The following is a 24,419-nucleotide window of genomic DNA, read 5'->3' on the forward strand; positions in this document are numbered from 1 at the left end:
TTCATATTGATAATTGTGTGTACTCTTCTATGGCTATTTCCTTATTTGAAAGTCTTCTCTGCTAAAATTAATCCCTAAATTGTCTAAATCAATGAAATCGTACAGACCTGTTGCCCTTCTGTCCCATTTAGGCAAACTTCTTGAACAGTTGAACTCTATGAAGCTCACTTCTCTTTTCGTAGAAAATCACTTATCTCTGTCAATCAGTATGGCTTTCGCCCAGGACGTGACACTGAGGAAGCTCTGGTTGAGCTTCTCTCACATGTCCAAGTTTGTGACTTCAAATATGCCTTTGCCATATATGTTGACTTTATTGGCACTTTTGATCATCTTTGGTGGCTCAATTTGTTTGCTCAATTGCAATCAACTATCTTGTCCAGTCTCTTTATATCTTCTAACTAAAAGCTACTTTGAAGACTGGTCTGTTACTGTTCTTTCAGGCTCCAACTCCATCATTCGGCCTGTCAGTCATAGTTGTCCACATGGTTCAGTGTTAGGTACACCCGTCTGGAACCTTGTCCTATATGAGTTGCTCCTTAAGACTGCTCATAACATTTCTAAAGTAGCATATGCCGATGATCTCATGCTGCAAAAGGATCTTCTGATTCCTCAATTGAATCTGATGCAAATGCTGTTATGACCGATTTATCTCAATGTTGTACCATCAACAAGCTGTCTGTTTCTTCACCTGAGTTTTTGGTGGCTTTTCATAAATTTCTTGGTATGATCATTGACTCCAAACTCAATTTTATTAAACATTTGGTGTATCTTAATGAACACAATAAAAAATTATACATCCATGCTGATCCGCATTTCTTCAATCTTGAGATTTGAATCATCACTCTCTATATCTTATGTATAAAGCAGCATTTGCCCTCATTTGTACTTATGGCACTGTCTCCTGGTTTTGGCATGCCCTTAAAATCAGTGTGCAGAATAAGCTATCTTCCATCCAGTAGTCTATGCTTGCAGAACTGTATTGACCTCAGCCCTGTAGGTCCTTAACAGTTGTTTGTCCCTTGATTTATTGCTTATTATCCGTGGTATTCTTTTTTCCTAAGAATGGGACTTCTATTGAATTTTTGGGTTTTACAGTTAACAGTACCACTATTAACAGGTCCCAATGTTGAAAAGTCATGTTGCTGGAAGTTTTTGATTCAGCAGTGGCAAGATAACTGGAATAACTCCCCTAAGGGACAGTAACTTACAAATTGCTCTAAATGTTCTTTTTTGCATGTGTGGAAAATAATTCTCACTAGTTTACTCCAAACTTATATACATTATTTCTCATTTCTGGGCACAGATCACTAAATGCCAAACTGACTGAATTCCTTCTTACACCTTCACCTCTGTGTATTTGTGGTGATACTGAAAATTGTTAACATATCCTTTTCCATTGTCACCTATATACAGATTTATGGCTACCTATGACACACCCGGCCTTTTCTTGCTCTTGGTCAGGAAGAAACTTTGCTAAGCTCCAAGATTAACTTTCTACTTCTTCAGGCCTTTTCCACCAAACCAAGGCTTTCCTTTGGTGATAACAACTGCTTGCATCTAGACAACCACCTACTAGGCACTGTTGATGTTTTGATCCAATTACAACTGGCTTCCTTCTCATGGATCAGCCTATGCAGGGAACTTCACCAACCCTAGTTCACAGATGATGCTGAGGCTGACATTATCTACCAAACTATTCTCTTTTTCTCCTTTCCATCTCCCTAATCCCCTCTCCATATTTTCCTCTCCTCCTTCCTGGCCTTGTACTTGAGGCAGGATTTTGGTACCCAGGTTGGGGCTCCTGGGCACATCTACTGGTCGCACACTCCACCAATAGATCTTTTTTTTTTTTTGCTGGCTTTTTTATATTATTTTATTTTTATTTTTTTATTTTTAGAGGTTTGGGCTCACTCTGTATGAAATAGCTGGTATCCATGGTCTTGCATTCCACCAGTGGATACAAAACTTATTTTATTTTAATATATATTTTTTAATTTTTTTTCTTTTTATCATATTTTTCAATTTTTTTTCTTTTTATCATATTTTTTAATTTTTTTTCTTTTTATCATATTTTTTAATTAATTTAATTTTATTATTATTTTTTTTTGAATGATCCCAAAGCTGCTTTGGGCATTCAGTATGAGATAGTTAGGAACCACAAAGATTCATGCTTAGTTGTGGCCCAAAACTAAGCATGAATGTGGTGTAGACAGAGACACTGAGCAGGCTTTCCATGTGATTGCCTTCCTGGTAACAAAGTGGCCAGAAACAACAACAACACACACACTGCACAAACATAACATCACACATTTCTGCATTTTACAAAGATCTATAATCATCACAATGTGCCAAGGTGGAGTTTAACTGATATTCAGGTGCTATCCTACATAAGATACTCTGCACTCTACATGTTATAAAGAATTCCAGAACTAGGGTCCATAAATTGAAATTACATAAGGAAGAGGTTTAGACTAGATTGTAGGAAGTTTTCTTGTAGCTAGCAAGTTGTTGCTTACCAGAACAGGTTGCTTCCACATTATTAGATATAATGGATAGATAAGGTGGATAGTTTTTTTTTGTTTTGTCTGATGCATTAGCATTAGTATTAGTAGAGGCATTTGATGCAAGAAAGCAAGCTTATGCAGCATCAGCCAAAAAAAAAAAAAAAACCCCACTTCCACTTCACCCCTCTGTTCGTTCAAAATACCTGTCCAGCTGAGCCTTAAACTTATTTAGGCTATGCCTTGCTTTCTTGCATCATATACTATTAATAAATACTAATACTTGTACTTTTATACCTTATACAGCTTATGTGTGAACTTTTTTTTTTATCTTTTATCATTGCACCTTTAGTTTATTGTTTTAGTTTACTTATTGTTTGCAACCTTAACCTCCCCAGATGCTGCTCTGCCATAAATCCTCATGTAAATAAGAAGAAGAAGAAGAACTCTTTATTGCATACAAAACGCACATGCCGTACGCAATACCCTTCACGGCTAAAAGCCAGGGGTTTTAAGTCACCTCTGCTCTTTCTAACCTGATGGAGAAATCCAACTGCCAACTCTTTAATCTATCTCAGTCTTCCATCTGATTAAAGATTGTGCCAATATGGATTCCATCAATGTCTGTCCACTAATGATATATTGGCTTATTACTCATCTTTGGACAGATTCTGTGGTAAAGCATGGAAATTCAAGTGAAACGCAAGCAGTTGCTCTCAACATTTTTGAGACTCTTGATCTGGTTTGGCATAAAAGTCTTTTCAATCCCTTCATATTTTATGAACTGCTGGCTACTTTTGCAATTGGGTCAATGGCTCTCTGTCTTATAACTTCTCCACTAATGCTGGTATTTCCCAAGATTCACTTATTAAAATGCTTATTTTGATGTTACAAGTTTTTTCAGTTTTTTTATAGTTTTGATTTATTGAATATTACTTAATATATACATTACAAATAATATTTTTGTAAGGCATTAGTATTTTTGTTAATAAAAATTGAGTGGAGTTCCCTTTAGTGATAATTCTCACACTCTTTTTCTCTTGTATATTAATGACCATCTTCCATTGACATCCATAGTTTTGCTGATGATAGTACACTATGTTCTACCTTCGAGTTTGAGAAACCTTACCATGCACAAACAGCCGCTACTTCTTGAATGTCCACCACCAATTTTTTAGTTGCCAATCCCCAGATGATTCTCCTGTGGACAAATAAAACTTAGTTAACTTCAGTCCTTCTAAAACTGTCTCATCTTTTTTCTCAAAAAAAAAAAAAAAAAATTATTGATCCTATGCTCATCTTCGAAAACAATCAGATTTCCAGAAAAGATCACAAATCTCTGTTGAGAATCACCCTGACTTCTAATTTCTCTTGGCATAAGCACATCAAAAATATTTTCCCTTCATTAGAAAAAATCTCTTTTCTTTTTTTACCCAAGGTGAAAGTGAAAACCAATTTTTTAAACAATCACTCACTCTGTACAAATCCCAAATCTGTGGAATATTTTTCTCACATTTGAGTTGATTCCCCGAACCTCTCTCTTAAGCTCCTTGACTATTCAAATGAGAGCAGGGTGCCTCCATAGCCAGGTGGGAAGGAGCAGCAGTGCATAGCACACGCTTCTTGATTAGACCGGGGTTCGAGCCCGTCACCACCACATACGGAGAATGCGGAAAGGTCAAGGGAATGACCACCGCATATTCCCGGAGCAATATGGCCTTAGTTGCTAATGCTCCTAAAAACCAAAAAACAAAAAAAAAAAAAAAAAAAAAAATGAGAGCAGCCATCGTGTTAATTAATGACCCATCTGTTACTATGGCGCCTCCGTAGCCAGGAGCAGCAGTGCATAGCACACGCTTCTGGATCTTCGTAGCCAGGCTTCGAGCCCGTCACCACCAAACACGAAGGATGCGGAAAGGTCAGGGAATGACCACCGAGCAGTACCCATGGAAGTATCTGTAGAAAACACATGCAGCAGAAACAGTATGTCTATGAGACAGCAAGTGAAGACACTCTGTTAGAGATGAGTCATTAATTAACCTAACTTCCCTCTTCTGAATGGAATCTAGAAGCCTGAGAGAGGTTTTGGGGGCACCACGCCAGATGTGGGAACAATATTCCTTGGCAGGGCGAATTTGCGATTTGTACAGAATGAACAGCTGGTTGGAAGATAAGTAACGCTGAGAGCGAAAGAGAAAAACAAGTTTTTTAGATGCAGAGGAAGCAATATTTGTAATGTCCTTGTGCCAAGAGAGATTAGAAGTAAGGGTAATCCCCAAAAGAGATATATCAACTTGCCTAGAAATCGGAGTGTGACCAAAGATAAGCACAGGAGCAGAAGAATCCTTTTTGCGAGATATAAGACAAGACTGAGTTTTAGAAGGATTGAAATCAATTAAGTTGTCTTTGTCCCACTGGAGAATTACCTGAAGATCGGCATTTAAGAAATTGGTAGTGGATATTTGAGAAGTTGAAGCTGATTGAGCAGGGCAAGGTTTATCAAAATGGAAAGTGGAATGCAATGTGCTGTCATCAGCAAAACTATGGATAGGATTTCCAGTCAATGGAAGAAGGTCATTAATATACAAGGGGAAAAGAACTGAACCTTCGGGGACACCAGAAGACAAACAGCTATCTACCATCACCCTCAATGAGCGATCAGAGAGAAAACTGGATAACCAATTACAAAAAACAGTTGGCAAACCATAAGATGGAAGTTTGTTTAGAAGACCTTTATGCAAACACGATTGAAAGCCTTTGAGTATGTCAAGAGCAACTGCTTGTTTTCACCGAACTTTTCCATTGAATGAATTTGTACATAAATGGGTAACATAAGCCAGAATATCACCAGTATCACCAGTGGATTAACACTGACGGAATCCATACTGGCAATCGTTTATCAGATGGAAGGTTTCTAGGTAGTTTAAGAGTTGGCGGTTAATTGATTTCTCCATTACTTTAGAAAGAGTAGAAGTAATTGCAACGGGATGATAACTGGATGGAAGGGAAAAACTTTGGAGGTTGGAATAAGAAAGTGAAAAAAAGGTGGCAAAGAACAGGAAATAAGTTCAGGAGTGCAGGTTTGGAGAACAAGTGGAGGGCGCCTCCATAGCCAGGTGGGCAGGAGCGGCAGTGCGTAGCACACGCTTCTTGATTAGACCGGGGTTCGAGCCCGTCACCACCAAACACGAAGGATGCGGAAAGGTCAGGGAATGACCACCGCACATCCCCCGAGCAATATGGCCTTAGTTGCTAATGCTCCTAAAAACCAAATAACAACAACAACAAGTGGAGAAATACCATCAGGACCTGGAGCTTTCTTAGCATCAAGATTCGTAAAAATCCTTCTGACATCCTTTTGACAGAAGACCACAGGAGGCATTGAATGGAGCGTGTTGGGAATGATGGGAGGTGTTTTACCAAGATCATTAATATATGAGTTGGAAGAAAAATGGGATGCTAGCATGTCAGCTTTATCCTTGGCTGAAGTGACAACAGAACCATCTGGTTTTTACAGAAGTGGGAGCAGAGATGGGCAAAAGTTGCGGCCAATAGCTTCAGGAAGAGACCAGAATGCTCGGCTACCATTAGGGCAAGAAGCAAGTTGTCTACTCTTAGCCTGTTCAAACTCTAGTATGGACTGATTAATAACTGCTTTACAGTTGTTACGATCTTTGGTGTAGGCAGAAAATGAAACTGAAGAACTGGAAACAAGCCAATTACGATATGTAACATTCTTTTCCTGAACGGCCTTAGCACATTTATTGGAAAACCATGGTTTAGATAATGGATGAGATTTTAAAGTGGAGTGTGGGATAAAGGATTCCATTCCTACAAGAATAATTTCACTGACATGATCTGAGCAAATGTTGACATCAGAAGTTTTGAAACAGTAATCCGACCAAGGAAAAGAAATCTCGCAGGTCATTCCATCTTGCATTCTTGTAGTGCCAAACAACATGAGGTTGGGAACAGCCACAGCAGCGAACATTGGAGAATAGACAATCACCAAGTTGTGATCTGAGGTGCCTAAAGGACCACTCACTTCGACCGTGTACTTATAAGGATTGTTTGGGAGAAAAAGATCAAGGTTGTTGGCTGTAATGTTAGGATTGTCCAGTATTCTTGTGGGTAAATGAACAATCTGTGCAAGGTCATTAGTAATTGCAAAAGCCTCAGCATCTCGACCAGCTGGGTTGGAGTGACTAGAAAACGGAAGCCAGCTTGAGTTGTGAACATTAAAATCACCACGGAAAATTACCTCACTGTTAGGAAAGTTTGACTGGAGAAAGTCAAGTTGCAAAGAGAGGAAGTCAAAGAGCTCCAAGTGATCAGTGGAGTTAGCAGAACGGTAGAGACAACAGATGAATATGACACAATGAGGTAGAGAGATTTTAAGCTAGAGAAGATCAAAAAGAGGAGATTCCAATTTACCAAATCTCTGACAGGGAATATCGGAACGGACGTATGCACAAGTATCACCTTTGAGGCGAAAGGAATCATACAGCAAATAATTTGGGCAACTGAGATGAGCAGTAGTTCAATCAACAGATAACTGAGATTCTGTCAGAAAAAGTACATGAGGTTTGACAGACTGCAAGTGGAAATGGACATTGTTAAGATTAAAATTGAGACCACGTATATTTGTGAAATGAACTAGGAAGTGTTTGTGAAGTTTAGATCTTTTTGCAGATAAGCTTACTGTATTAGTCTGACAATTCATGGTGTATTCAATAATAAGAAAAAGTGGGGGGGGGGGACATGCATGAAGTAATGAAATTTTTGGATATGGCATACACATGGTAAGAATATACCCAGATCCTTGACATAATATGGCCTCGACAATACCCCCATCCACATAATTGGTTGTAGTTATTTTAAACAATGCCAGTGCTGGTTGGAGTAAACAGTAAGGATGCTACTGATATTTGTATTGATTGATGTGTTTAAAAATACAGCAGTGGAGAAATTATGAAAGTGCCTTCTTTAATCTCACCATCCCCCAAAACTGGGTAACAACAGCCCAGAATAGAGGCCTTTAAGAACACACTCTAGTCCCGGATTGGATTTTAATTCAGACCTGTGTAAAGTGACAAGTGGGGAAACCAATATACTATCATGGTAAACAGGCTATTATTTGTGGTATTCATTTATTTTATTCATTTATTTATTTTTATTATGCAGGTTGCCAAAGAGGAAAGATATTAACAGCTATAGTACTTAGTACCATGAACAGGTTGAGAAGCTAGAAGATAGTTTTCAATATTAAACTTGAATTTCTGCAGATTACAAATTTTGGGAATGCACACAAGACAAGGTTGTTTCAGAAAACAGAAGTAGGAGGGATAAATGAGGAAGAAAAAATGTTGAAAAGTGAATGGATACTGACCAGTTCTGGAATGTGCTTGGACAGCTTTAGAAGAGAGTAGGAGAATTATGGATGCCAATACTCTTGGAAGTATCTATATAAAAAGGCAAACAGAAGAAACTGAATGTTCATGAGACAGAGTGTGTGTAACAGATGGAGTTGTTGTTTTGGTTTTTAGGAGCATTAGCAACTAAGCCCATATTGCTCCGGGATATGCGGTGGTCATTCCCTGACCTTTCCGCATCCTTCGTGTTACATGTCAAGCAGCTGTTACTCAGCAGTACCTATCCTTTTCCCATAATTCTAAGGGCTATTAAAAGGGGGGGGGGGACTATAACTTTCCAAATTATTATCCCTCATCATATTAGCCTCCCTTATTAATCCACTCCATTATGGTAATTTTACCATAATTCATTGGTTTTTATTGGATCTGGACCACCTGACTGAGCATCTGTGGGATGAAGTGGAATGAATTATTTGAGATAGAGTTCTGCTACCATTCCATCTGTGGTAACTGCAGGATGCAATTAAGTCTGCATAAGCCATCATACCTGTAGAATACTTCAGCACCTGTGCCTCAACAACTTGAAATGGCTCTGGTGGTTAAAAAAAGTGCAACTTGCTGTTCAATCAATGCACCTGATAAACTGGCTACCCAGTTTATTAAAAAAAAGCTTTTTTTTTTTTTTTTTTTGGCATTTGTTCATGCATTTGGACCTCACAGGTTGCAAGAATTAGTTCTTCCAAACTTTGCATAGGTTGAAGGTTTTATGTTTGGATCTAAAATGTTGACATTCAAGTGCTCCTTTCTGGATCTCTACAGTTGGTGGTGTTCAGATAAATTTTCATTGATGTTAAGTTTCAAAAGTGATAAAATTTTTATCAGAAGTTTTTAACTCTTAAAATAATTAAGAAATTGTTCAATGCTCATCAGGATAATTTGTCAGAGAGATAAAGTAACCTGTTTTAAAGTTACAGTGGTATCTTTTATTCTGACTTTTTAAATTCCTTTTATATTGATTAAAAATTAATACAAGATTAAAATTAAAAATATCCAGTAAATAACACAATTATTGTGTGTGTGTGTTTAAATTCATAATTTTATGAAGCTTCTTTTTTGCAATTTAGAGAACAAGTGGAGTGTGATCTCACATTTTTGGGTCTCATAATAATGCAAAATACTTTAAAACCAGAGACAACTTCTGTTATAAAAACATTACAAGGAGCCAAAATTCGTATGATAATGGTTACTGGTAAGTATTATTTATCTTACAAAAGAATAATTAATTAAAACATAGATATAATAGAATCAACGAGTTCCAAAAACTTATGTTGGTGTAGAATTAGCTCTCTTTATTGTGAGTTTTTTTTCTTGTATCTGCTGCCACTTGCTTTTGCAAGTGTAAATTATACCATTATATCATTGTTGGAAGCAATCCTTCAAGCTTTTCCTGCTCCCCCCCCCCCATAGTGCTTCTGTAATTCCATTTCTTCTGTAAAATTGTCTCTTGGGTGTGGTTTCGCTTCATTTTATAAAGTAAATAAGAGCTAGACAAGTTGAATAAACCTACTGTAATACCTCACCCACTGCAAAAAAGTGTGTGTGTGTGTGCACGCGGGCGCGTGCGTGCGTGCGTGCACATATATATATAGCTTCTGCTGGCTGAATGAGTATGCATTCTCAAACCATTCATTCACTAAATATATCTGCACACACCCCAGTATATGTAGGAAAATTGTTCGGAGCAGATTTTATTTATTTATTATTTTTTTTTTTTTGGAGGTCAGCTATCAAGAATTACTCTAAATAATAAACAAGTTAATTAATGTATGCAGTGCATTACTTTTCAGGTACATTTTGTAAATAGTAATAATTCATGACTTATAAAAAAAAAAAAAAGAGTAAAAAGCAACAACTTTTGTGCATGAACCAAGAACATTAAGTTTTTGTGCATCCAGCACATTGCCCATTGATTCCTCTAACCAGTGCATGGTAATAAACATAAGGTCCAGTGCTTCAGCTATAATATATGGTATATGGATAGGCTGTGTGACATGTATGAAAAAAAAAAAAAAAAAAAAAAGAAACAATAGTTGCAGGATTTTTATTGGTCTGATTTTAATGAAATTTGGGAAAGCTCAACAAATTGTTCTAACAGCATGAAATATAAAATTTCATGAAACTCCATCAGAGTTACTATCACACACAGATGTACAGACAAAGAAATAATAATTGCCGTATTTCTATTGGTCCAATTTTAATGAAATTTATGAATATCCCTTCATCGATGTCATTTAAGAAAATCAAAAACAACAGTGGTTCCAATACTATCTCTTGAGGAATGTCACTTCTTACATTAACCTAATCTGAGGAATAATAATTTATCACAACCTTCTGCCTCTTGCCCTGAAGCCATCCTGCTATCCACCTAAGGATTTTCTGTTTCAACATTGTTGACCGAGAACTTTGCTAATTGAAGCAGCAGTTACATGGAAGGCTGCTTCCTAGTACCCATCCCTGCCACAAAGAGGCAAGCCATCTGAATGGTGTTTGTACTGGGTGCTCTGCATACATGAGTGCAGTGGACCAGTCCATGAAAATTTTTAGAAAGGAATGGGGGAAGAGAGTTGGAAGGTGGGAAGGGTGAAGTTTAGACAGATGGAGTCAAAAGTAAGTGGCAACCATATTAAAACAGGAACATTATTTGAATAGAGATATGCAAGTTGTTTGATGAACATGCCACTGGAGGAAGAAATTTCCATGGTGTTGGCATTATCTTACCCCAAATATCCCTGAGATCAGCTGTGATCCCAACCTTTTTGGCTAAGAGTCTGTGAGTGAATCCTGTGTGGGTGTCCAATGGCAAAATACTCTTTATTTTACCAAATAAAGAGTACTTTTTTCCACCAGCCTTTGAACATCCTCGGCTTGATAGAGTTATCTATAAGAGAAAAGGTTACTTCAAATTCAACAATATCCGGATAATCCTTTTCTATCTCTCTCATAAAAATCCCTGGGATTTTTGACTTCTTTTGAAGTTATAGCCTTAGATAAAAAAGGTAAACTGCAGCCATTATCAACCTACTGCAGGATGGAGGCCTCCTCAACAATTCATGTTGAAAGAAATGAACCATAATCTGCCATGCTGGTCCAGTGCGGGTTGGCAGATCGACTGTATTTAGCAGTCAGGGGCTTGAACCCCAGTCTACTCAAGGAGTGTGTGCTACTGCACTCCTGCTCATGACCACTCGGCTACAAATTCACTGTATAGATCAGGGGTGGGCAACCTTTATAAATGGCAGGCCAAATAAAATGTCTGATGTACACCTAAGCCAAATTTTTTTTTAGCTTTCCACAATTTTTAGGATTATTAAAATGGTGTATAATGAAAAAAATTGTCATAAACAGTTTTATGTTATATATTGTAATATTTACATACATGTACATATAATTAATTTTATTAATAAGAAAAACGAAATACAAATTCAAGATAAAATTACAAAAATACAATTATAGTAACAAAATACAAATACAATTATAGTAACAAAATACAAATACAATTATAGTAACAAAATACAAATACAATTATAGTAACAAAATACAAATACAATTATACTAATAAAATACAGTCGGACCTCTCTTTAATGAACTTCCATATAGTGAAATTTTCTATGTAGCAGACTTTTTTGATTTCCCCCCTGGTCGTTACATTGAAAATAGTTTCATATAACGAAGAAAATTTCCATATAATGAACTGATTTCAAGAAACCTTAGTACGCATTTTTTGCACCTCTGGCCTTTAGGGAAAAAGCTGATACTGTATAAATCACGAATTTAGAGTTAAAAGGATTAAGCATTAATCCTTTAGCTTTTAATAGCTAAAGGCTTTAATTCCACGAATTAAAAGCTAAAACATTTTGCAATTTAATATGCCTGTAAAACCCTGCAGGAAAAAACTGGCCAACCATGGCGTGGGATAAAAAAAAAAAAAAGATGGAAAAGTCGGGGAGAGGCCTTTGCTCAGCAGTGGGTCAGCAATGGCTAAAATGAAGTAAACCTAAACAACTTATACCCTACTATGCCAAGAAGTCCCGCTAGTCAGCTGCCCACAGCCATTGGCAAAGATTAAGGCATATTCCCGATGTGAGCATGGCTCTGGTCAACCTATTTTCTGCTGTAGAGAATTAGGAGAGAGTGATTTTCTTTTGTCTCGGAAATTCATCTGTTGTTTCGAAGAAATGAGTCATCCAAACTTTTACTAAATTTCACATCTCTGTTTACATGGTAACTACAAGTCGTTCCTAATTTCAGCTTTATTTAGCTGCTGTGCAAGTAACTTTACAGTGTCTAAGAGAAAATCCTTGAAATAGTGTAGATCGCAGCATTAAAAAAAAAAAGAAATCACTTTAAAATTTGATGTCCCTGCCAGTATTGTGTCAACCATTCTGGAAAACCCTGTTTTGATTCTCAAACTGTTTGAGGAAACGTGACCCAGTCGGAAGCGTGCGAAATTATGCCTGTATGAAGATGTAAGTGAAGCAGTTTTTAAGTGGATGAAGTTTATTCAAGACCAAAACATGCCGATATCAGAGCTATTAATAAAAGAAAAGGCTATGGGAGTATACATCTTTTCTGGGGCACAAAACATTCCAAGCCAGTTCTGGTTGGCTGGACAAATTTAAAGAGCGTCATGGCTTGCTCGAAAAAGTTATTTCAGATGAAAGTGGAGCTGCAATCAAAGAAGACTATACCCAGTGGAAAGAAACAGTTTTGAAAAAAATTATGGAGGATTAAGAGTTTAAAGACATATTCAATGTTGGTGAAATGTCTATTTTTTAAATGTTTGCCGAACAAGACACTGACTTTTAAAGGTGATAAATGTTTAGATGGTAAAAATAATGAGAAGAGAATTACACTCTTGGTTGCAAATATGGCTTCTAATGGAAAACTGAACTTTTGGTAATAGGCAAAAGTAAATAACTCCAATGTTTCAAAGGAATAAAGTCGTTAGAGTTGGACTACAACTACAACAAAAAACCTTGAATGACAAGCGAAATTTTTGAGCAGTGGATTTTAAATTTCAATAGAAATATGACGAAAGAAAACAGAAAAATCACGTTGATTGTTCACAACTGCCCTGCCCACCTTCGCTTGATAATTTCAAAACTTACAAGTGTGAAGCTTGTTTTCTTCCTTCTGAATCATTCGTCTTAACTGCAGCCAACAGACCAAGGCATTATCAAGAATTTGAAAATGAATTCTACTGAAGGCACATACTGAAAAAAATTATACTAAGAATAGAAACCAACCAACCTGTAAATTCTGCTATAGATTTGTGGATGTGCATATCAGAGGTGGCAAAAGTGTGGTGTCAAGATGTGATGGAAACAACAATTAAGAATTGTTTCGCAAAAGCAGATTTTGCTAAAATGCTAATTACAAAGGTAATTTAAAAAATAAGTTACACTTGACCATTGTAGCCCAAGAGACATTTATTGAGGTATGTAACATTATGCAATAGAAAGCGCATACCTTGCACTACTTTTCCACAGTCACCGAGTTGGTGTAAGCACTTCTCGGAACGTGTGACTAAACGTTCGATTCCCTGATGATAGAAATCCTCTCCTTGGTCATTCAGCCACCATCGAACTGCTGTTTGCAAATCGTTGTCCCCCTAGATGTTCTTTCAGCTTGCCGAAGATGTGATAGTCAATACTTGCTGAAGATGTGATTGTCAACCTGCATCACATTGTCTGTTTTGAAAAGGAAGGCCATCATCACGTTGATGGCCTTCCTTTTCAATCAGCATCCGTCAGTTCTGTGTGACCACTTTCAAACTGCTGGCACTACTTCACTATGGCTGGACGCGACATTGCATTTTCCCCATACACTGCTGTTGTTTCACAATGAATCTCAGAACAATTCAGACGTTTCGCTCACAAAAATCGTACTGTTCTGCGTACCTCGAACTTGGAGTAACATTCTACCTGACGTGCCATTATGAACGCTTGCTCCTACACAACTGCTACCACTACATCAACAAAACTCACCTACCAGGGGGGTGCACTGTATGATCTCCATTCCATGCAGGCACCACATTTGTTGCACAATTATACCAAGAGATGGCAGCAGGTGTAACTTATTTTTTGAATGCCCCTTGTAATAGAGATGAGAGGGATGAACTATTAGAAGACATTGAGCAACCTTGGGAAGAGTTCCAAGTGAGGTTTGATCAGTGGAAAAATTGTTCTTGACGAATTTTTAGGAGTTGATAATGATGTCATAGTAGCTGAATATCCAAGTGACTCTAACATTCTGGAGCATATTTTAAGAACTTGTGACAATATTGATGATGAATTGGATGAAAATGAGAGCAATATTAAACCTTCCAAACAAATGTTGGCAGCATTTGAAACTTTGCATCGAGGCCTTCAGTGTGAAAAAAAAGTAACAGAAAATATATCTGTGTTTAAAGTTTAAACAAATGCGAACATTTTTATGAACGGTGTACAGCAGTATTTTGTTATATAGAGGTCTATTGTTGTTGTTTGGTTTTTAGGAGCATTAGTATAGAGGTCTGTTTGTACAAATACAATTATAGTAACCAAATACAATTCCAGTAACTAAAATTGCAATATTTGATTTTTATAATATTTAATGAAACTTGATACTGTTTATTTTTATCAGTGAATCGATATCTGGATCGAAATTTATCGTAGCAATGTGCAGAGTATTTTCTAAATTTAAGCCAGAAATTCCATTAATTCAAAAATATATATAATATATGGTGGGCCGATTATTATATATATATATATATATATATATGTATTTGAAAACAATTGCAGGCTGGATCACACATGGTTGCAGGCCAGAGGTTGCCCACCCCTGGTATAGAGATGTCCTTACCAATTGGTCTCACCAGCTTCTATCCACATATCACTTTCAGAATTTAATTAGAACAACATACCTGCAAACGCTCAGGATTTACAATGGAGTCCCTGGCATTTTTGATTCTTTTGACTCATTCTGTCTCACCACCATAACATAGTTTTTCTTCATTTTCAGAAAAAAATTAGTGAAAATCAATGGCAACGTTAAATTCTGAATCTTTTAAAAATTCTCTGAATTTCTGCTTATTTTCATTAATGAAATGGCCATCAGCTCTGCCAGTGTGTGTTGTGTAATTTATGTGGAATGCAAGAAACACTTTGCCTTTTTTCTGTTACTTATAGTATAGTGATGGACTTGATGGTGAATTTTACTTCTGTGTGACAACTGTGGCTGCTCCTTAAAGGTATCAGTTACTTTTATTATTGAAAAAAATCATTAACCTTATGCTTACAGAATGTATAAGAGACACTGCATGTGTTGCCAGTTACATGTATACATATATATAACTGGTAAAATGTATGCAGTGGGAAATACCAGTTTAGGTGTGTTATACAGCTTTATTTAGTTTACATATTTTAGCTTAATGTGTAAATCAATAATACATAGGAACAAAAAAGTTTATATACTTTTAACATGTGTAATACATATGGAACACACCAATTTGCACAATCTTAGTGAATACTGTGATACATGGCATTTCTTAGTAGCAAACAAATGATTTTGTATCAGATACATGATTTACCCTATCTCTGGTGCAGTATTATCATATTTTTTGCATGCTGTGAAACTAAGTGTGACAAAATTTTAGAAGGCATATATGTGTAAGATTAATATAAGATATATATTAGAAGACATATATGTAAGATTTTCCCTGCATTTAAAATCTGAAGGGGGAGATTCTGGTTTGTTGTGTATACTGTTATGCCCTAATTTTTCAATTTCAAATGGCAGGAGATGCAATGTAATCAGACATTTGCAAAGAACATAAGAAAAATGTGCAATGTTGAAAAATATTTTAAAGTAAATTTTGCACTTCAAAGTGAAGATAATATCGTCATATATGCTTAATGTTTATTTGCATTGTTTATCAGACAACATAATCTTCCTCTAATTTGTGCTAATCATATTGACACATTTAGAAATATAGGTTGTAGTGCAAATGGCATATGAAACCTAACAGGCCAATTGCTTGAGAGAAAAATAAGACGAAAATACTCTAGACATGACATTTTTGGATTAAGGGTGCCATTTTCAAGATATAGCATATGAAAACTATATGATGTCACTTGTTCTTAGGCAAATATGCATGATATATCTTTGCCCATGTGCTGATAGACCTGATCCAGCTTTTTTTATCTCAATAGTTATATTCACTCTCTTCCTACACAGGATGGAAAAGGCTTGGATTCAAATCTTGTTAGTCAGGTGAGAATTTTTATGGCTTTTTTTTTTCTTTTGTCAAAATGTGGCCATATTAGTCAGGCAGCAAATAGGCAAACTAACTAGAGAACATGCCAGTTTGCGCAAAAATCATAAATTAAAATGTTTTTTTCTGTTTGGCCTCTTAATGCTTACACATCACTATTGAATGAAATGTCACCATTGATGGTTTGTCAAGGCCTCTGGTTTCAACATTATGTTGTTTGGTTCAGAACCAAACCTGCACAGTTTGGTTCAGAGGTCCACAGCTTGCTGGATATGATGTTCCTTATCCATCTCCCTGTTGGATAAGGTGCTGCTCCTATCCATTGAGATCTCTTGATCTTAATTCTTCTGATTTTCCTCTTTGGGAGCCAATATATGTTTCATTGCCATTATTATTATTATTATTATTATTATTATTATTATTATTATTATATCTTAACTATTCATAGACCTCTTGCGTTTTTCAAGACACTCAGTTTCGGGATGCAGCAGTTTGTGTTTCACCATTTATCCTGTGCTCAACCTTCATAATTCTTTGTTTGAAGGTAGTATCCAGTTCCATTGTTACTTTTACTCTTACACCTTCATCCTGCTGCAAAATAAAACATGTATGGTAATTTTGAAATATAACAGTTTAAGAATATTGCACATTTTGATAAATAAATGTTATATAATAAGTACTGATATTCTTGTCCAAGTTAAATACTGTACTGGCCTACAGTGAGATTCAGCCAAGGACAGAAAGTGATATCATAAAACTTTGCATTGCTATGACTTGGAAATGATGCCCTTAATCTAAAAATGCCCCAGAGTGAAATAGCAAAGAAATATGGATGTGAAAGAATAAAAATAGCAGGCATTAGAAAAATTACACAGTAATCAAATTATTCTAAACTATCCTGTTGTTGTGACCTTTCCTAATTTAAAAAAAAAAAAAATATATATATATATATATATATTTTTTTTTTAATGTGCACACATGCACACACTCAATGATCACTGAATTGTGACCATCTACCTAATATGGTGTTGGGCCACCAATTGCATGGTTAACAGCCACTGTTTGGCTAGGCATTGACTCCACTGAAGTTTGAAGACGTCTGTAGGAATCTGTAGCCATGCTGCCTACAAGGCTTTCCACAACAAGTGTCAGAATAGATGACCAGCCTATTGAGTCACCAGTTACTGGTCACTCAACATTACAACAAAACATTACACTTACACTTACACACAGACCAACACTACACTGGCGCCTCCGTAGCCAGGTGGGAAGGAGCAGCAGTGGTAACACACACTTCTTGATTATACCGGGGTTCGAGCCCGTCACCACCAAATATGGAGGATGTGGAAAGGTCAAGGAATGACCACCACATATCCTGAAGCAATATGGCCTTAGTTGCTAATGCTCCTAAAAACCAAATAACAACAACAACACTACACTCACACAACTGACCTTGGCACATGCAACACCACGGGACAACTGAGTGGCAAGTGGAGGGGTGTACCCTGAGATTCACAATATCTATACATATTGATAAACATTGAGGCCTCACCAGTGAAATGTTGGTCCATATGTACCAGTGGTCCTAGTTTTGGTCACTCACTCTTACACCTTCATCCTGCCCAAGTGCCCCATATTAAGTAATCACTGCCACCTGCCTGTGCACTATGTGGCATGGTCCAGTACAGATGGGATGGTCACAATTCAATTATCACTGAACACACGCACGCATGCATGTACACACACACACTCGCACAATATGCACTTCTGTTTCAATTATTGAAAGCTGCTGAAGAAAAAAAAATATATATTTTGTAGCATGTGTTTGCATATTAGCATTTAGCATTAGTATAGGCATGTGATGCAAGAAAGCAAGCTTATACAGCATTAGCCAAAAAAAAAAAAAAAAAAAACCTTCCCACTTCACTGATCCATTCGTTCTAAATTTTCTAGTTCTGCTTTGAATTTATTTAAGCTACCAACTTCCACAACAACAGATGGAAGTTTGTTCCAGCAAACTACCTGCTGGCTAAAGGCAAATTTCTAGGCATCTATTCTACAGCTGTCTTTCCTCAGTTGGAATCTATGCCCCCTCAGGTTTGTAATCTGAGCAAGAGGAAGAATCCCATCAGCATTGAGCCTGCCCAATCCATTCAAAGCCTTATACACCTCAATCAGATTGTCTCGCAGGTGCCTAGTCTCCAGACTGTGCAATTTGCAGAACTTAAGCCTTTCTTCGTAAGAGCACCTCTTTGTTCCCCCTCACCATCCTTGTTGCCCTTCTCTGTACTCATTCTAGCAACTCTACATCCTTCCTAAAATGAGGCTTCTAGACCTGTATGCAGTACTCAAAGTGTGGCCTGACCATTGCCTTATACAAGGGGATAATCACCTCCTTATCCCTGCTCGCAAAATTTCTGTATATCATTGACAAGACCCTATGACCTACTCTGACAGCCTGTCTGCACTGCTGTCTTTGTGTAAATATTTAACTAGCATGGTAGAATGGCTGCAATTTCTGATAAGTGTTTTTAAAGAAGAGGTTAAAAGTGGTGAGAAAAGCTGTGCAAACACTTTTCTGAATTACCAAATTGAGAAGTACAAGTTCCAGTTCATGATCCAAAAAGAAGTCCCCCTCTTCTGGTTTGAATAAAGCTATTTGCTTGTGTCTTTTTAATGTTATGCCACCATTAGAAATACTGAACATAGCCTATCAATCTAATATACTTACATTCCATTTATTGACGTCATTCTTGCTAGATGTGTTGAAGTATGCATTAATATGTGAATTTTTATGCTATCCATTGTTAAATATTCCACATGCATTTTGGAAGTTGGTTAACATGAGTATGATGATTTTGACTTAGTCAGGCATTATTTCTACCACAGTCATGGAGAGTCTAAAACAAGAGACGTTTCCATTCTTTTGTCCCACAAGGAAGTATGCTATCCTCAAAAAAGGATCCAAACACACATTCATCAATATCACTTCCATTCACTGTAAAAGGCAGATTGATATGCTCAGTAGCATATCAGTCTGAATTTTACAGCTCTAAAGTTCAAGTCACTTAGGTTGGCATTAGTTGGATAATTTTATCTTTCTCTACATTAAAATAATTTTCCTCCTAATGATATTTATTCAGCCAATAGGAGAAGAGAGATGCAGGTTACGTGGTAATACGTAACAAATACAAAAATACCTAACAGAAGCTTGTTTTACTGTGGTAAAGCAAACTTCTGTTTAAGCGTGATCACACACTATGTTTATCTAACATGACCACGCGGTACAATTCTTGATTTCCATATGTAATCAAAAATGGTACCACATGGTACCAGTATTTCAGTATTCATCATCAGTTCACTAAAAAGGCCTCTGTGGTTAGGATATCTATCCATAATTGATGCCGTCAACTCTGACCAATTATAATTTTATAAACATAAATGAAATAAAATAAATAAGTAAAATCGACTGTAAAGTATAGATTAAAATCATTAAACAGTACTACTATAAAACTGAAGTTTTCGGCAGAATCTGCAGCACTACTTATGCTGCCTTCCTCAGCATAAGTAGTGCTGCATGGACAATTCATTATAAAGCACTAAGTCTTCCCAGCAGACCCAGGGTGTACTACAGTACATGCGCATACTCCGTTTCTTATATGTTAGCACCAGAAGTGGCACGGAGCTGTACGACCTTAAAATGTTCATCCCTATCCAGGATAACAGTCTCAAACATTACATTAATGTCAACCCTTATCTCTATTCAAACTAAGATCACCCAAGGAACAAATCCTTAGGCTCTCCAGCCACTTCCGGTTTCAGAAACCGTCTACTTTATCTGTAATTACGGCTCCTTCGGCTGTTATATCATGCCCGTTTTCCAGGCATGTTCTGCCACGGCTGACCCCAAGACATTAGCCAACCTAAGTACCCTACTATGCTCTCCCAGTCTATTGTGTAATCTGTGCTTAGTTTTTTTTTTTTTTTTTTGGTAGTTGTTGGCGCATAAGCTTCTGTGGCCATAATGCACCTCCCAAGGTTTTTTTTTTGCAGTACTTTGATCCAAGCCCGAGGCGGGAATCGAACCCGCGACCTTTGGGTTGCCAGGCAGTCACTTTGCCCACCCAGCTAGCCCGGTCGGCTCTGTACTTAGTCTCACCAACGTAACATCCTACCATGCCTTGAGTACTGCGTATAGGTCTGGAGGCCTCATTTTAGGAAGGATGTAGATTTACTTGAGCGTGTATAGAGAAGGGCAACAAGATGGGTGAGGGGAATGAAGGGATCCTCTTACCAAGAGAGGCTTAAGTTCTGCAAATTGCAGTGGCTGGAGACTAGGCACCTGTGCGGTGATCTGATTGAGGTATATATAAGGCCTTGAATGGGTTGAGCATGCTGAATTCTGATGGGATCCTTCCACTTGTTCAGATTACGAACCTAAGGGGGCATAAATTCAAATTAAGAAAAGACAGATGTAGAATAGATGTGCAGAAATTTGCCTTTAGCCAGCGGGTGGTTAATTGCTGGAACAAACTTCCATCTGTCATTGTGGAAGTTGATAGGTTGAATAAATTTAAGGAGGAACTGGACAGGCATTTGGAGGGAATGGTATGATTTTTTTATTTATTTATTTTTTTTCGGCTGATGCTGCATAAGCTCATACACTTGCTTTCTTGCATCACATGCCACTACTACTACTACAATCAGGGCACTGAATTTTATAGACAACCCCACTGTTGTCAACTCCCACCACAGGGTCTTTAACCGCTGCCATCACCGTGCGCAGCTTCCGACTCGGAAGCTGCACACAACATAATTAGTATGACTATAAAATGTGGGCTATTGGCTGCGACACGTCCGGATAGTAGGGAATGTATGCAGTGAAGCCAGGTACCCCCTCCTCCCTCTGAGTACCATGTCTACAACAACCTTCAATCATGTTCTGGGGATATCCACATCTCATAAGGTCGGCCGTGACCCGCTTGATTTCTTCCTCCCTATCCTCTGAGGAAGAGCAGTGCGACCAAACCCTGCTCATTAAAGCCCTAACCTCCAGTCTGGGCAGAACCAAAATGAGTATACTGGGCCCGACACATCTCCTTCCTAAACACTCTTGTTTTTAATTGCCGATCCACCCTGTAAACCCAAACATCCAAAAATGGCAGAGCGTCCCCCCCCCCACTCGACCTTGGAGGTAAACTTTATAAAGGGGGAGCCACTATTAAGCCAATTGAGAACCTCTGGCCCACGTCCCCTATGTAGTATAGCGAACGTAGTAGTATATCGTCCACATACCGCTTCCATGCCCGCAGGAATAGTGCACCAGAGGAACTCAACATCCTATCCTCAAATTTTTCCATTGCTAAATTAGCAATGACTGCACTAATAAGTGAACCCATAACCACACCCTGGATCTGCTGATACATCACACCTGCAAATACCATGATGGTGCCAGACAAACACAAGCTAACACCTTCACTTATGTCCTGTACACTTAAATTCATCATATCTCTCAAAGTATTATCGCCCTCCAAGGCCGTTCGCACACAGTTCAAAGCATGGTCACCACATCAAATGATATCAAAATTTCTTCTTCTTCAATGTTCTGATCCTGGGCAAACCGTATAAATTCCTGACTATTCCTCACTGTCCAGCCAGTCTGGCCCAAAACAGGAGAAACCAAACCAGCCAAGAATCTGGAAAGGGGCATGCGTCGGGCTGCCCACAAACGAAACAATTGGCCTCAACGATTGGCCTACACCTACCTTATGTACTTTAGGTAAACCATAGAATCTGGGTAATTTGCAACCCGGCGTACAACCTCCAAGAAACTTCCTCCGATATCTTGCTCGCCTTTTACCACTTCTGTATCAGTTTATTGGTCTTTTGTTCCAGCCCCACCAAAGGATTCCTACTCACCGCTTTATAAGTGTATGTATCATTCAATAAATCAAGGACCTTCCCCCCAATAGTCCTCCATTTATTGAATAATACGTCCACTTATAAAGTGGTGAATGTGCAAAGGAACTCTTGGATAACGACCAAACCCTTGGCAGCAGGACTGAACTAATACCTGACAATATCTCCTCAGACTGTGCTTAACAGGTGGTGCAATTATGTTCAATGACTCCATTTACCCATGGCTGTGCATGTCACAGCCATGGGTTCTCCAGTTAGTTCAGTCATGGCAAATATCGCAATGGAAGAATTAGAGGGTGGTGCAATTATGAATGTACCAGATCCCATTACCTTTTGGTGTCGCTACATGGATGATGTGTTTGTTGTTATCCCCAGAAATTCGGGTGACCGACTCTTGGACCACCTAAATTCTCTGTCTTATTTCATAAAATTCATCATTGAGCTAGAATCGGACAATACCATACCATATTTAGACACCCTTGTCTGCCGCAAAGGCACGCTCTTGAAGACAACAGTCTGTCGAAAACCAATGTGTGCTGGCCAATTTACCAACTTCTGGTCAGCACACTCGCGCAGCCATCTTCTTGCCACTGCACAAATGGACCAACTCTAGTTTTGTAGACGAGACGCACATTGAGATTGCTAAAGTCAAGGCAGATCTTGCAAGGTGTGGCTATCCCACCAGTACCCTTGACAGGTGTGATCTACAGATACATCCAAGGTAATAATTCAACTGCAAGCGCCTTTATCCCATACTACCCAAACCTATAATCAGAGTCCTAAAATCACATGGGATAAAATGCATACAACTCCCAAGCAGAAAGTTACGATCCCTCATCTCTAAAGTGAAAACACCAGTTCCCACCTTACTACAAAGTGGTCTAGTCTACTGCATCTCTTTCTGTTCCTGCACTAGCTGCAACATTGGGGAAACTGTGAGACGGCTTGGAAAACATCTTTTGGAACACGAAAGAGCCATCCGCTTAGCGGAAATGGAACACTCGGCCATTGCCAAACAGTTCTGGTCAACCCACCACGACATTGACCCACACCACAATGTCGTGATTGTAGATAGGTCCCGCCACTACCGGCAATGTGCCTTGTTGGAGTCGTTGAACATCACATGCTCTAATAGCTCAGTCAACAGGAGCAGTGGATGTCATGTCCACTCTATCATTGAAGCAACCATTTTGATGAATGACAAACGTTGGCAACATTCATATGCGTCACAGCCACAGGCTTCAACATCCAACAATTAACCATCACATCACGCAGTTCACATTCATGACGCAGTATACGCCCTCATGTTCCACACTCTTAACTGTCAGTTTGACTGATGAAGGTTAGCAAACTAACTGTAAGCTTTTGTATGTATCTAATTTAATATATGTGTGTTTTCCAATTAATATTAAACTTGTCATTATTTATTCTATCTCCATTTCGCTCTGTGTCTGCAATAATCCACAATAGTAATAGGTAGTAAACTTGATCTTTTGCTTATTATAATCAAAATTCAATTTGCAAATGTGATCTCTATAACCGGAACTTACTGTACTACCTTTAATTACAAAAAGAAGAAAGATCAGTCTTATTATTCTGGATAACTGATGTTCTACTCTGTGTTTTAATTGTGAGTATTACAATGCAAGATATTGTGGACATGAGTTAAACACATCGAATAAATACACTAAATGCTGTTATGATGGAAAAGTTTCACTTGAACCACTGTTTGAGACACCTACTCTATTACAAGAGTTGCTTACAGGGGATACACATGAAGCAAATAACTACAGAGAACATATACGAGAGTACAACTCAGCAATGCATTTGCATCAATGGGCACAGAGATTAAATCACCACCTGGAAATGGTTCATACTGTTTTAGAATACACTCAAGATTTACCATTTGGTCTCGCCACTATATCCAAACAAGGCAAATAAGCCAGGATATGGACAACTTTATATTTTTGATTCTGCTGAAGCAACAACAAAATGGCATGAAAAACAATCAAACCAAGAGTGCATGGATGATGCTGCAACAAGTTAACCCATTTGCTGAGTCATATAAACAAATGCATCAAATAACCCAGGCCAATCCAACAATGAATGTGCACATGGCATTTATAGAAGACCCGTACTTAGAGGAGAGATGATATAATGCACCTACATTCGAAATGGAAATTGCTGCAATATTTGTTGGAGAAGACAGGGAACCACCTGCACATAGAGACATATGCATATATCCCATAGTTTTCTGAATCGATCAAACCATACCTTGCTGGCTGAAAATGTTGGAATTGATGAATTATCCCA

General features: G+C 37.9%; 1 protein-coding gene across 1 annotated transcript in view; it reads left to right on the plus strand.

Moving 5' to 3' along the window:
* Window positions 1–24,419, plus strand: part of LOC150079292 (polyamine-transporting ATPase 13A3-like) — a 559,638-nt gene that overhangs the window by 346,801 nt on the left and 188,418 nt on the right. The window contains exon 18 of the mRNA XM_090383023.1: window positions 8,998–9,122. Coding sequence (XP_090239149.1) covers window positions 8,998–9,122 — 125 coding nt within the window. The remainder of the gene's footprint in view (window positions 1–8,997; window positions 9,123–24,419) is intronic.

This window comes from Mastigoproctus giganteus, chromosome 10, assembly GCF_048544385.1.
Source record: "Mastigoproctus giganteus isolate SK-2022 chromosome 10, ASM4854438v1, whole genome shotgun sequence".
Classification (NCBI taxonomy): Eukaryota; Metazoa; Arthropoda; class Arachnida; order Uropygi; family Thelyphonidae; genus Mastigoproctus; species Mastigoproctus giganteus.